This window comes from Lynx canadensis, chromosome A3 (assembly GCF_007474595.2).
Source record: "Lynx canadensis isolate LIC74 chromosome A3, mLynCan4.pri.v2, whole genome shotgun sequence".
Classification (NCBI taxonomy): domain Eukaryota; kingdom Metazoa; phylum Chordata; class Mammalia; order Carnivora; family Felidae; genus Lynx; species Lynx canadensis.
The window spans coordinates 35,084,692-35,097,698 of record NC_044305.1 but is presented as its reverse complement, the minus strand read 5'-3'; the positions used below and the strand labels follow the sequence as shown (position 1 = coordinate 35,097,698).

At 41.7% G+C, this 13,007-nt stretch overlaps 1 protein-coding gene across 1 annotated transcript in view; it reads left to right on the top strand.

Moving 5' to 3' along the window:
• Positions 1–13,007, top strand: part of PAK5 (p21 (RAC1) activated kinase 5) — a 167,593-nt gene that overhangs the window by 142,360 nt on the left and 12,226 nt on the right. Inside the window, exons 4-6 of the mRNA XM_032592601.1 lie at positions 400–891; positions 3,252–3,385; positions 7,731–7,857. Coding sequence (XP_032448492.1) covers positions 400–891; positions 3,252–3,385; positions 7,731–7,857 — 753 coding nt within the window. The remainder of the gene's footprint in view (positions 1–399; positions 892–3,251; positions 3,386–7,730; positions 7,858–13,007) is intronic.

The window sequence follows — 13,007 nt, the reverse complement described above, 5'->3', positions numbered from 1 at the left end:
CTAGACTAGTTTTTGACTAAACAACCAGATGCCGTGGCCTAGCCAAGTTAACTCATAAAATTAACCATCATAGTCTATGACTCACCCTTTATTGGTTTTCCCCTTCCTTGTCTCACTTCATAACTCCTGGGATCACCTCTCACCATTTATATTCAAATCCAGGTCTCATAGTCTGCTTCTGGGGATTTTAGTAGGGAAAGGGGAAGAAAGAGGCTGGATGGGGGTAGAGGGTAGGTAAATGGTGGAAGCAGGGACAACCTGGGACCTCACAAGGTAAGTGTCACCCACGACCATGTTGTATAATGGCACTCTTCATTCAGGCCAACTGTGGGTTGGCTCACTGACTGCGGCATTCAGATCTAGCATGTGAATATTTTCCATCCGTGTCTGTCTTCCCAGGTGGATTATGATCGAGCACAGATGGTCCTCAGCCCTCCGCTGTCAGGGTCTGACACCTACCCCAGGGGGCCCGCCAAACTACCTCAAAGTCAAAGCAAAGCAGGCTACTCCTCAAGCAGCCACCAGTACCCATCTGGGTACCACAAAGCCACCCTCTACCACCACCCCTCCCTGCAGACCAGTTCACAGTACATCTCCACAGCTTCTTATCTGAGCTCTCTGAGTATCTCATCCAGTACCTACCCCCCACCCAGCTGGGGCTCCTCTTCAGACCAGCAGCCCTCCAGGGTGTCCCATGAACAGTTTCGGGCTGCTCTGCAGCTGGTGGTCAGCCCCGGAGACCCCAGAGAATACTTGGACAACTTTATCAAAATCGGAGAAGGGTCAACCGGCATTGTGTGCATCGCAACTGAGAAACACACAGGGAAACAAGTTGCAGTGAAGAAAATGGACCTCCGCAAGCAACAGAGAAGAGAACTGCTCTTTAATGAGGTATGTGGTGTGTTCAGATCGTTATTTCTTTCCTATGTAACATTTATTTCCCATGCAAAAATATTACACATACAGTGTAGGATACTAGAAAGCAATGAAAATATAAATACAAAAATAGTGCCCCCATAATCCTTCTGGTCTTTTTCTATGCATGTATGGCTGCTACATTTACAAAGTACTTCATGTGAATCAGCCACTATGCTAAGCACTGATATGGCCTGATTTGCACAACAACCCTATGAGACCGACATTATTGCTATAGCAACAAGGAAACCTGGACTCAGGTTAAGTGACTAGCCCAGGGTCATAGAGCAGGTCAATGATAGATCTGGGATTTGAATTCTAGCAGATTCCAAAGCCTCATGCTACACTGTCTATGTAGATGTATATATACATTTTACACATGGTGGTGATACCATGTATATACCCTTTATAGCCATTTTTTAAAAATCTCAATAAACAGGGACTCTGCATGGCTCAGTCGGTTGTGTCTGACTTTGGCTCAGGCCATGATCTCATGGTTCATGAGTTCGAGCCCCATATCAGGCTCTGTGCTGGACAGCTCTGTCTCCATCTCTCAATCAATCTCTCTCTCTCTCTCTCTCTCTCTCTCTCTCTCAAAAATAGACATTAAATTTTTTGTTAATTAAAGATTTAAAAAATAATCTCAATAAACAGAGGTCAGCTTAGTGACAGATTATCACTCTGGGAAATTTAAGATATGTTTTCCTAACTATAGTAATAATGAATTCTTCCTGTGGAAAATACAGAAAATGTCCCATAATCTCACAACCAAGAAATAGCTACTTTAATATTTCAATATTTCTATATTTTTTCTCTTTAGAGAAAGTAATATAAAGTATTGACTTACAGAAAGTTTGTAACAATGAGGGCCCTCACTGATATAGTCTTATGTCATCCTTACCAGCACTGGATACTGTCATGTGATCTCTGTTAATCTGATAGAGATAAATAAATCTTCTTGCTTTAATTAACACTATTATTACTAGTGAGGCTGAATTTATCTTTATGTGTTAATAGGCCATTTTTATTTCTTCATTAAACCATATGTCCTTTGCACAGTCTTCAATTAGGGTGGTAGCATTTGTCTTATTGATAAGTAAGAACTATTGATATGTTAAGGAATTAACCTTTTTCTATGTGTTTGTTTCAAATATTTTCCACTTCTTCATCCCCCTTTTACACTTGAGAGCTCTAAAATGCACAGAGGTGGAAAAACATGAGTTCCTGTGTCTAAGGACACAAAATGTTCTGTAGTAATACTCATCGATTGATTTTATGAGAGCTTAGGGAAGAGAGATGAGCTTTTGTGGATGGAAAATTTAAGTCTTAAAGATAGCAAGTCAGGATTCCAATGTTAGATAATATGTCAGTCTCTAGCAAAGGATATACCACCCATATCCCCTAACAGACATTATAAAAATACAATCACATGTGACTTTGGATTCCTCTTCTATGGAGGCTCATGTGAGGCCATCAGTGGCCTCCACATGTCTTCAGCCCCCATGAGTTCATGTTTTCCTGTGTTCCACATTTCATAGAGAACACCAGGTGGGTGGGCTTCAGTTTGTCACTTCCACAATGCTGATTTCTGGAACTTATTTCCAAATCACAGTGCTAGAGCAGACAGAGCAATATAACATAGATAACTTTGTAATTTATTATTCAGCACTAATTCTGAAAATGTCACCAGAAGCAGCCACAGGGCAGCAATTCCTGGACACTCTCCCCAGTAAGCAAGTTCAAGTTAGCCTTTTATATGCCTGAGTCATATTTGCTTTTATCCTCAAGACCTGTCATTAGTATTTAGCCCAAACCTCTCTCACACTCAACCCAGATCTTCTCCCAAGATGTTAAGTTAGCCTCATGTGGCCCCACACCTACTGTTTACTTCATTCACTTGTGAGACCTACTTATCATTCACTCATTTATAATTTAGAGTTGGTGATGCTTTTGCCAGGTTAACCAATAGTAGAGTAGTCTGAAGGAGACTCTTAGAATCCTGTCCCCCCTGTTAATAGCCTCCCCCCAGAACAGTCAACAAAACTCCCTCTTATGAGTACAAATCTTGCCAGGGTTCTGCCTGTTTCACTCTTATTATCCCCAAACCCAGTGCCTGGGTGCTCTGCCATTTTCTCTGAATTTACTAACTTGATTCCTTTCTATTGCTACTAGCTGCCTTCAATGCTGTCTTTTTGTCTATAGTAGACTCCTGAATAAATCTCCCCCCAAATCAATATTTCTTAATCAATTGTACTCACAGCACAGATGTGGCCACAAGAGAACAGAAAGCCAAATTTCACCGTCACAAGTCAAAAAGCATCTTTCCATTTGCCCAGGTTGTGATAATGCGGGATTACCACCATGACAACGTGGTTGACATGTATAACAGCTACCTTGTTGGCGACGAGCTCTGGGTGGTCATGGAATTTCTAGAAGGCGGTGCCTTGACAGACATTGTCACTCATACCAGGTATGTCTCTTCATTATCCAGACAAAAAATTCCAAGTGCTTATTATCTACTCCAGGGTAAGTCTTCAATGGCTATCTCTATGAACTCTATAAATTGTGAGCCCTTGGAAGTCAGGGAATAGGGTGACCCTTTTTATTTATGTTCCCTAAGTGCCTATTGTAATATCATGTATGTAGTTCATTCATTCAATTAACATTCTATTCTCCTTGCGCTCCAGAAATTCATTAATACCCAATGATTTAAAATCAGAAAGCTGCTGAGAATGGGCTTTGGTGCCAAATAATAGAATTTACCATTCCTACATATTTTTTTAAAAAACTTAATTTTATTATGAGTTGCCATGCTATTGCTATGTGTTCATGCCACCAAAGGTACCTGGGTTAGGAGGAGGCAGGTGGGAAATTAGTCAGAGTTTTATGTCATAATAAGAAACCTACATAATAGAAATTCTTCAATTCTATTTTTAAATAGTCTTGCAAGTAACAATGGTTAATTGTCATTGTTACCTCTGCTCCTTGTTTCCCTGATGTATCAGTTGTGGTCATTTCGTTGTTTATTGATCACCTTTGATGTGCTAAGCTGTTTCCTGAGTGCTGGGGATACAAAAATACAAAGGATTAAGTCTCAAAGATATTCCATCAAGGAAGTCACAGATTAGAAATAAATACATTATAATACCTGTGCAGAATTAGAAAGATGTATACAAGTAGCAAAGAAGAACACCTGAATATCTCTAACAGGGAGAGTAAAGAAAGATTCCCAATATAAGGTGATAACCAAGATGAGTTTTGAGAGATGCACAGGAGTTTTCTAGGAAGGCAAATAGGGGGAAAAGGGCTTTGAGGCAGAGTGTGTGCTAAGACAGAGCTCCTCAAATTTTAATGTGCATGCAAAGTGCCTGTGGGTCTTAGTAAAATGCAGATCTCGATTCAATAGGAAGGGGCATGATACTGTCTTCTAACAAGCTCCCAGATGACACCAATTCTCCTCATTCATGGACTGCCTTGGGGAAGCAAGGGACTAAGGAACAGACCTATTTTTTGAAAAAACACATTACATTTGGGAAACTTAAATTTGTTCTTGGTAGTAAATAAAACTCCAAAGTATTAGGGGATGATTTTAAAGAAGGAGAGGCATTGAATGTTAGCTGACAGTGCCTAAGTCATAAGTGAATCCAAATGAACAATAGGCGGGAAGCAAAATAGCAAGAAGGTATTGGGAGGCCCTGTGAGGGGTAGAATATGCTGCTGTTTCTCCACTAAAATCAAATGATGTGTCCATTGTGACCCCCTACAGCTCTGGGTCTGTAGTAGACTATGTAAAAACAAAAGAACATGAAGGAAGACACAGAACGTTTATCACCAACATTTCAGATGGCAGATCTCTGTTGGTATAGCCATTGGACACAACCACCCAAAAAATACATAAGATCATCTTAACTTGTAGAAAAAAAATATACTGAAGAAACCTAAGCATAAGGCAAATGTGACTTATGTCTAAATTAATATGTCCAAAGGAGAGAACTTTTTTCTTGTCCTGGAGAGCTTCAGATAGCTATGCATGTCTCTCTAGAGCCCTCTCTTTGTCGAGGTGGGTTTTTTTTTTGTTTTTTTGTTTTTTGGGTTTTTTTTTTTTTTTTTTAGTTTTTATTGTGTGTCAGTGGGATCCACTTAAGAGCTAGCCTCTCTGGAATCCATTATGTTCTCCTATTCTCTCCATCCAGTTTGTCAATAATATTCCATTGAAAGTGGAGTAGCTCCAGAGAGCAGGGAGAAGTTGTATGTCAAGGAACACTGAATATTTAGAACTTGAAATCCTTTTAATCCTGAATTTAGACTTTAATCCTTAAATCATTCAAAGAGTTTCCTATACGAGATATTCAATAAATGCTTCATTGAATGATTGACTGATTAGTTAAATATCTAACCCTTTGCTACTCAAAGTGTGGTCTGGAGAATCACAGCATAATATCACCTAGAGGCTTGTTAGAAATGCAGAATCTCAGGAATTTCCTATGCATTCCAAAGTTTTGGACCTACCTAGCATCTTGTTAAATTACATCCTACTGATTTTTCTAGAAGGCAAAAGGAAGTGCCAAGCACTTCATACATTAACTCATGTAACCTTTCAAACCACACACCTCTTCAAAACAGAGCCAAGATTTGAGTTTGGAATTGACTACAGAACTGAGGCATCTTTATCCCAATTCAGGCTTCCTTCCTGCAAGAGTAGGAAAGCACAATCTTTCTACAGTGGATCCTGTACAAAAATTTCAAAGCCACTGAATTCAGAATCAGGAGCATTTGTCACATATGCCAGTTAAAGGTGATTTTTCAGTCAGTGATAGGGGCTCAGATTTGATTAATTTTTGTTGTAGTTGACCTGTAAGTAATCTTTATGCCTGCTTCAAATAACTCGAATCCCATGGAATCCAAGAAGAATGAATTTTACTAGAGAAGGTGATTGTTGCTTTTGAATTATTTTTTTTTTTTTATGAAATTTATTGACAAATTGGTTTCCATACAACACCCAGTGCTCATCCCAAAAGGTGCCCTCCTCAATACCCATCACCCACCCTCCCCTCCCTCCCACCCCCCATCAACCCTCAGTTTGTTCTCAGTTTTTAACAGTCTCTTATGCTTTGGCTCTCTCCCACTCTAACCTCTTTTTTTTTTTTTTTTTCCTTCCCCTCCCCCATGGGTTCCTGTTAAGTTTCTCAGGATCCACATAAGAGTGAAACCATATGGTATCTGTCTTTCTCTGTATGGCTTATTTCACCATTCACAATTGCACCAAGAAGCATAAAATACCTTTGAATTATTTTTAAGGTATATTTGAGCTTATCCCTGCTGATGATGCTCTAGACCTCTGAGGGCTCTGCTGTGGGCAGATGGGAGAGTTGTCATCTGAAAACAATAAAGCGCAACAACCAGCCCACTCATACAAAACTGAGAACACAGAAGTTGTAGGTTTCCACTCTCCCAGACAAGACCATTTCTTCTTGCCTGCCTTTGTAACAGACCGATGCATTACTGAAAGAAGTCTCTTTGAAGAGAAGGGGTACCCATCCACTTTATATGCTCAACATTCTCCCAATTGGTCATCTCTTTGGATTTTACTTTGAATCCTAATTTTACTCAGGGTTTGCTGGCATCAACAAGACTGACACAAATTCAGGGTCATCCATTTCCTTGTCCTGCTGAGCTAAGAGTTACTCGGGATTGTTTTTCAAGTCAGTCCTTAAATTTGGGCTCTGGTCAGTCACACCCTCTATCTCTCCTGACAGTGTTCTCTTTTTGTATGGCGGTTTGTTTTAGGAGCTCTTTCCACATTTGCTATCTGGTCTAGGCCTCACTCTGTGTGTGACAGGAAGGAAGTTTTATACCCAGATGAGTTAGGCAGATACCTCCCTGCGTCATTTTGAGGGTACCAAGAAGCCCCTGCTATTCAAATAATTCTTCCCACTTAGGTTCCTCAGTGGCTGAAAAGCCATTCATATGAGTTGCAATGTCAGCGTGATGCCGTGGGGACGGTGGAAATGCATGGGTCTGAACTCAAAAACAAGTGGGGTTAGAATCATGGTCTGGTCAGTTTCTTAGCTGTGTGACACCTAAGGCAGGTTACTTGACCTCAATCTCCTCTGAAACCAGAACCTTTCTTCGGAAGGGTGCAGCGATGACATGTGGGAGCACATATCCAGTGCTGTGCTTGCCTTTCCCATACCCATGATCCATTTGTTCAAGTGTCATCCATTCACAGTTATTAGTAACTAACTAAGGCCAGTTTTCTTCTTGATGGAAGGACCTAGAGCAACAGGAATCTCTAGCCCCTAGAGACAGGGCTAGTGCTAGGGCATCTTTGAGATCCAAAGACTGTGTTGTCTGAGTATAGCCTTGAAGAGAACCATAGATGTCCCCATTTCCAAGATGAAGAAAAAAAGAGACCCAAGGAAGTTAAAAGGGCTTGGTCAAGGTCACCTAACAGGCATACTTGAAACGTTGGCTCTATTCAGTACACTCTCTCTGTAGGACTCTGGAGGTTTGTACAATACCTAAGGAATTACCCATGAGAGTCTAAGGAAGTACATTTGCATTAATGACCCAAAAGCCAGCAGTAGGGGGGGTCTCTTTCCTTTGGCTTATATTTGGTCCTTGTCAACATCAGTGCCAAGCCTTAGGTTCTGGGAGTCACATTCTAAGATTTCTTTGTACTTGCCTGTAGATTTTCCAGACATGGGCTGGAGAGCATGGACTGGTACAATAGAACCAAGGGAACTGCCTCTCTTGATCATTTCAAAGATGTTCTTAAAACTGTCTTCACTCCTTAAATGTTATTTCCTTTCTAGAATGAATGAAGAACAGATAGCCACCGTCTGTCTGTCAGTTCTGAGAGCTCTTTCCTACCTTCACAATCAAGGAGTGATTCACAGGGACATAAAGAGTGACTCCATCCTCCTGACAAGTGATGGCCGGGTAAGATTTCATGTTTGGCCTCTCCATGGTTTACCTTGTCACTTTGTCTGTCATGGGCATTCTCCTCCGAAGAATACTTTCTCATAATTCTAAGTTTCCTTGCTCACAAGTCACCCACTGCCCTTCCCAGAAGGCTCGCCAAAAGGAAATTACTATTCTCTGTGTCATCCTGTTAGTCAGAATTCTCTGTGATCTGAATTTGATGGATGACTTTCCCCTTTAACAATGAGTGTAGGAAGTAATAGAAACTATGAAAATTTCTTTTTCTTCTTTGTTCTTATTTTTGTTGGGGGAGAAGAGAGGACTTTTCTGGGGATTTGTCCACCCTCGTTGTGGGGTTGTGCATGTCTGTAATATCTCTCAGAGTTCCTGAGGGAAATACGAGACAAACTCCAGCAGACAACTTGAGGAGAGTTTAATAACCGTGTCGGCAGATGTAGACAAGTCATAAGGAAGAGAACATGAGGATTAGTGTGGTACTCTAGAATGGAGTGCCACTCTTACTACCCCCTGCCTGAGGAAGTGAGACAGGAAACTGGCTACTGGAATCTGAAAATAAACATTGTTGTCTGAAGTGGGATGCCTGGCAGGAACTCTGATCTTTGGTGGAAGACAGACCATGGTAAATCTGCAGGATCGGAGCTGGGAGGATAAATGCCCAACCTTACTTCATTCCTTCCTTCTGGTCCCTTATGGGTTCTCCTCATTGGCTGAACCCAATCAGAAGCCATCAGTAAGGTCAACACAGGTTGGCCTCCCAGGGCTCAGAGAAGGGAGGAGAATAGATCTGGAAAGGCAAACAAAAGATATCCATCACACTAGCTTATCCCCAGGCCCAGAGTTCTGCATTTCCCATTACTACAGCCTGCTCAAGGGATTCTGCTGAAACTCATCAACCATGCTGGGTTACAAAAGGATATACAATACAATAGCCAGGGGATGAATGAGTTGACGTTTCAAGACAGTCTTAGTTAGATGGAAGAGTTTTGAAGCATAGATTTTCATCATCTAGACCCTTTTAACCTCCCTGAAACTCCCCCCAGATGTAATGGCCATGGCATGTAGGGAGCCAGCTGTCCCTTTAATATACCTGTCTTTTAAAACCTCAGCCATGTGGAAAATGTTCATGTCGCATTAGAATTGCCCAAGAATGATCAGAGGGCAGCCAGAAGAAACTGCCGAAGCACTTTGGCTTTTCTCAAGGGAAAAGATTGTTTTGAAATCTCTTTTGTTTTGAAGAGATTGTCAATTCTATTGTGGAAAATTCAGGAAATTCAGAAAAGTATAAAGGACAGAATAAAGATCACCCTTAATACCATTTCCCATTTTTCCCCACATTTCCCTGTATAGCATACTTGCAAACTTGGAATTATTTTTTAATGGGCGGTTTTAAGTACTGCTTTTTGCATTACTCTGGCTGAATTTTTTTAAGTTTTTATTGATTTATTGTGAGGGAGAGAGAGAGAGAGAGAGCACCTAAGCAGGGGAGGGTGAGAAATAAGGAGAGACAGAATTCCAAGCAGGTTCCGCACCATCAGCGCAGAGCCCCTATACCAGTCTTGAACTCATGAAACGTGAGATCATGATCTGAACTGAACTGAGATCAAGAGTCCGACGCTTAACCTACTGCACCACCCAGGTGCCCCATAAATTTTTTTTTTTTAAGAGGATATGGGAGTATGCCTTAGTCAGCTTTTGCTACATAACAAACCACTCTACACTTAGTGGCTTAAAAAGACAACCATGTATTCGCTCACAGTTCTGGGTCAGCATTTGAGCTGCCCTCTGCTGGAACAGCTTGTCTCTGCTCCATGTGGCATCAGCTGAGCTCACTCTTGCTTCTGTGGCCAGCCTGCTGCTGATGGCCTCACTCCTTCGACCGGCACTTGCCATGTGTCCTGCATCTCCCAGCAGACTATCACAGGCTTATTTCCATGGTGTCTATGACAAGGTTCCCAGCAGGAGCAAGGGAGGCAAGCTTCAATGCACACTTTTGAACTCTGCTTATATCTTGTTTGCTAATGTCCCTATGGGCAAAATAAGTCATACAGTCAAGCCTAGATGCGTGGGATAGGGAAGTAGACTCTACCTGTTGATGAGAGAAGATGCAGAGTCACATTGCAAAGGGATGTGGGTTCAAGGAGAGGAAAGGTATGTGGCCATGTTGCACATTCTCCCAGACAGGGTGCTATGGGAAATGGGTTGGGACCTTCCCCTGGCCGGACTCAGGAAAGTACTTATGCGAGGTTCCATGACCTCAGAACACAATTTACAAAGCACTGAACTGGTCCACAGCTTGGCCCTCAGGACTGGTGCTTACAGAAAAAAAGAAAAAGAAAAAGCTGGGCCGTTTCAAGCCAGGCTTTTGCCCCTTATTTCTGGAGACTGCTGACAAAGACTTCCTTGCTACAAGTACATGTCAGATGTCAAAATCAGACATGAGACTAAGATAATTCATTTAAATCAGCTTAAAGATCTCCCCTCCCCACAATGTACAAAAGGTTATTAAATCATTCAGTGTCATTCTTGAGGGTGGACCTACGCTTCAAACATGTCCTGCATTTCCATGTACCCAGCAAAGGGTTCATGGGGGCTGGCACATGGTAAATGCTTTTAGTCTTACTGGTTTGCTCGCTCCCTCCTTCCACAAATACTCACTGAATATCTGCTCTGTGCCAGGGGAGTTCTAGGTCCTACAGGTGAACAAAGCAAAACTGCTACTTTCATTAGCTTATTTGGGACATGGGGGTAGGATAAATCCACAAATAAAGTCATCTCCAGGCAGGCGGTGATAAGCACTAAGTTTTCGATAATTAATTTAAGCAGAGTAAGGATATGGTGGAAAGTGATAGAGGTGTGGGGTCATAGAAGTCCCCCTGAAGTGATGATGCTACAGCAGAGACTGAGGGAGTAGGTGCAATGGCTGTCAGGGTGAGAGTGTTCCAGAAGAGGCAACAAGCAGCATGTGGAGTGGATCCTGTGGCTCTTGGCCATGTTGCCCAGAGTGTGCTCATTCACACCTCAGGACAACACACACACCATATTGACTCTAGTGGGCTTCTTCAGTTTCCGTAGAGAAAGGAATTTTTTTTTTTAAGAATGAGAGCCAAGGGGTACCTGGGTGGCTCACTTGGTTGAGCATCTGACTTTTGATTTTGGCTCAGGTCATGATCTCATGAGTTCAGGGGATGGGGCCCCACATAGGGCTCTGTGCTGACAGCACAGAGCCTATTGGGATTCTCTCTTTCCCTCTCTCTGCCTCTGTCCCACTTGCACTGTCTCTTCCTTTCTCTCTGTCCCTTCCCGGCTTGCTCATGTGCACTCTTTCTCTCAAAATAAATAAATAAATTACTTAAAAAATTTGAAAAAAGAATAAGAATCAGGATAGAGTGTGGCTACTCCAAGAAAATTTTGTACTAATTTGTTTCATACTAATTTATTAGAGCATGAAGCTTTGCAGTGGAGAAAACATTCTCATTTACTTATTGTTGTTGTAACAAATCACTCCAATGCTTAGGGTCTTGAAAATTACTTCAGTGTTTTTACATGGCTCTGGCGGTTGGCTGGGCTCTACTAGCCAGGACTGCCCTGACTCGTGGTGAGACACTGCATCTAGAAGTCTTCCTCACTTACATGTCAGGTAGTCAGGGCTGGCTGGTGGCTGGGCACTCAGCTGAGCCATCAACTGGAACACCTACAAATGTGACCTCTCTGGGTGGCCTTCCTTACAGCATGGAGGCTGGACTCCAAAAAAACAAGATGGAAGCACGTGGAATTTTTATGACCCAGCCTCAAAGTCCCCGAAGGCCACTTCTGCAGCTACAGGCCTTCCAGCTCAGGAGGAGGGAATGTAAAACCCTCTCCAGTGGGAGGAGGATCGAGTTATATGGTCAGAAGAGCTCATGGGCTGGGGGATATTATTGTTGGCTTTTTCTGGAAAACATTGTCACATAAGCTGTATACTGAGTTTTCTTCTTGGTGGGAGATGTGCAGCATCATTAACCCTTAGAGAAGTACAAATTAAAACTAGGATATGCCATTTAATACCTAGAGGAATGGCTAAAATGAAAAATAGTGATAATACCACTTATGGGAATGTGAAATAGTAGACACTCTGGAAAACAGTTCCTTTCAAAACTAAAAATGGACTTTCCATGCAATTGCATTCTTAGGCATATATTCCAGAAAAAAAAATGGAAACTTATTTTCACACAGAAATTTCCACACAAACGTTTATAGCAGTTTTATTTATAAAAATCCAGAACTAGAAACAACCCAAGTGTCCTTCACAGAGTGAATGGTCAAACAGATGGTGATTTGTCTATACCATGGAATACCACTCAGCAAAAAGAAACAGGAATGAATGAGTGATACATGTAAGAGCTTGGATGAACCTCAAGGAAATTGTGCTAAGTGGGGGGGGGGGGAAGCCAATCTCAAAAAGATACATGCTGCATAATTCCATGTATATTACATTTGTGAAATAACATAATTATAGAGATGCACAACAGCTTAGTGGTTGCAGGGGTGAGGGACTACAGGGCGATTGTAAAGGGGCAGCACAAGGAGTCTTATGGTGACAGTACAGTTGGGTACGTTGAGTGTGGGGGTTGTTACTCAAGCCTACAATATGATTCAGTTGCAAAGTATTTACACACACTCACACACTACATACATAAATGAGTTCATGTACAAATGATTACATCCTAGCAAGCTCTATGGACTGTACCAATACCACTTTCTTTGTGTTGATATTATACTACAGTTGTATAAGATGCCAGCAGGAGGGAAGACTGTGTGCACATTTCTTTGCAACTTCTGATGAATCTAGAATTATTTCAAAATAAAAAATCTAGAAGAGACAGTGAATTGCTCAGGTTTCTTTTAAAAGGATAAATCCTTTCTGGCCTCTTCCAAGACTAGAAGGGAATGATTTGCTATCAAAGTTAAACTGTTCGCTGTTTTTCTGTGGCAGAAATAATGTCTAGTGAGTCACTAATTCGCATTTAGCAGGGGGAAGTGGGGGGTGGTATTTGGTGTTTGAAAAGGAAAATGAATAGAGCAGTTGCAAGAATTACATGAAGTAATCTGTGTAAAACCGGTCAAAGAAAACAAGGTAGATGCTCAGAGAGGATGATACCCCCTTTTTA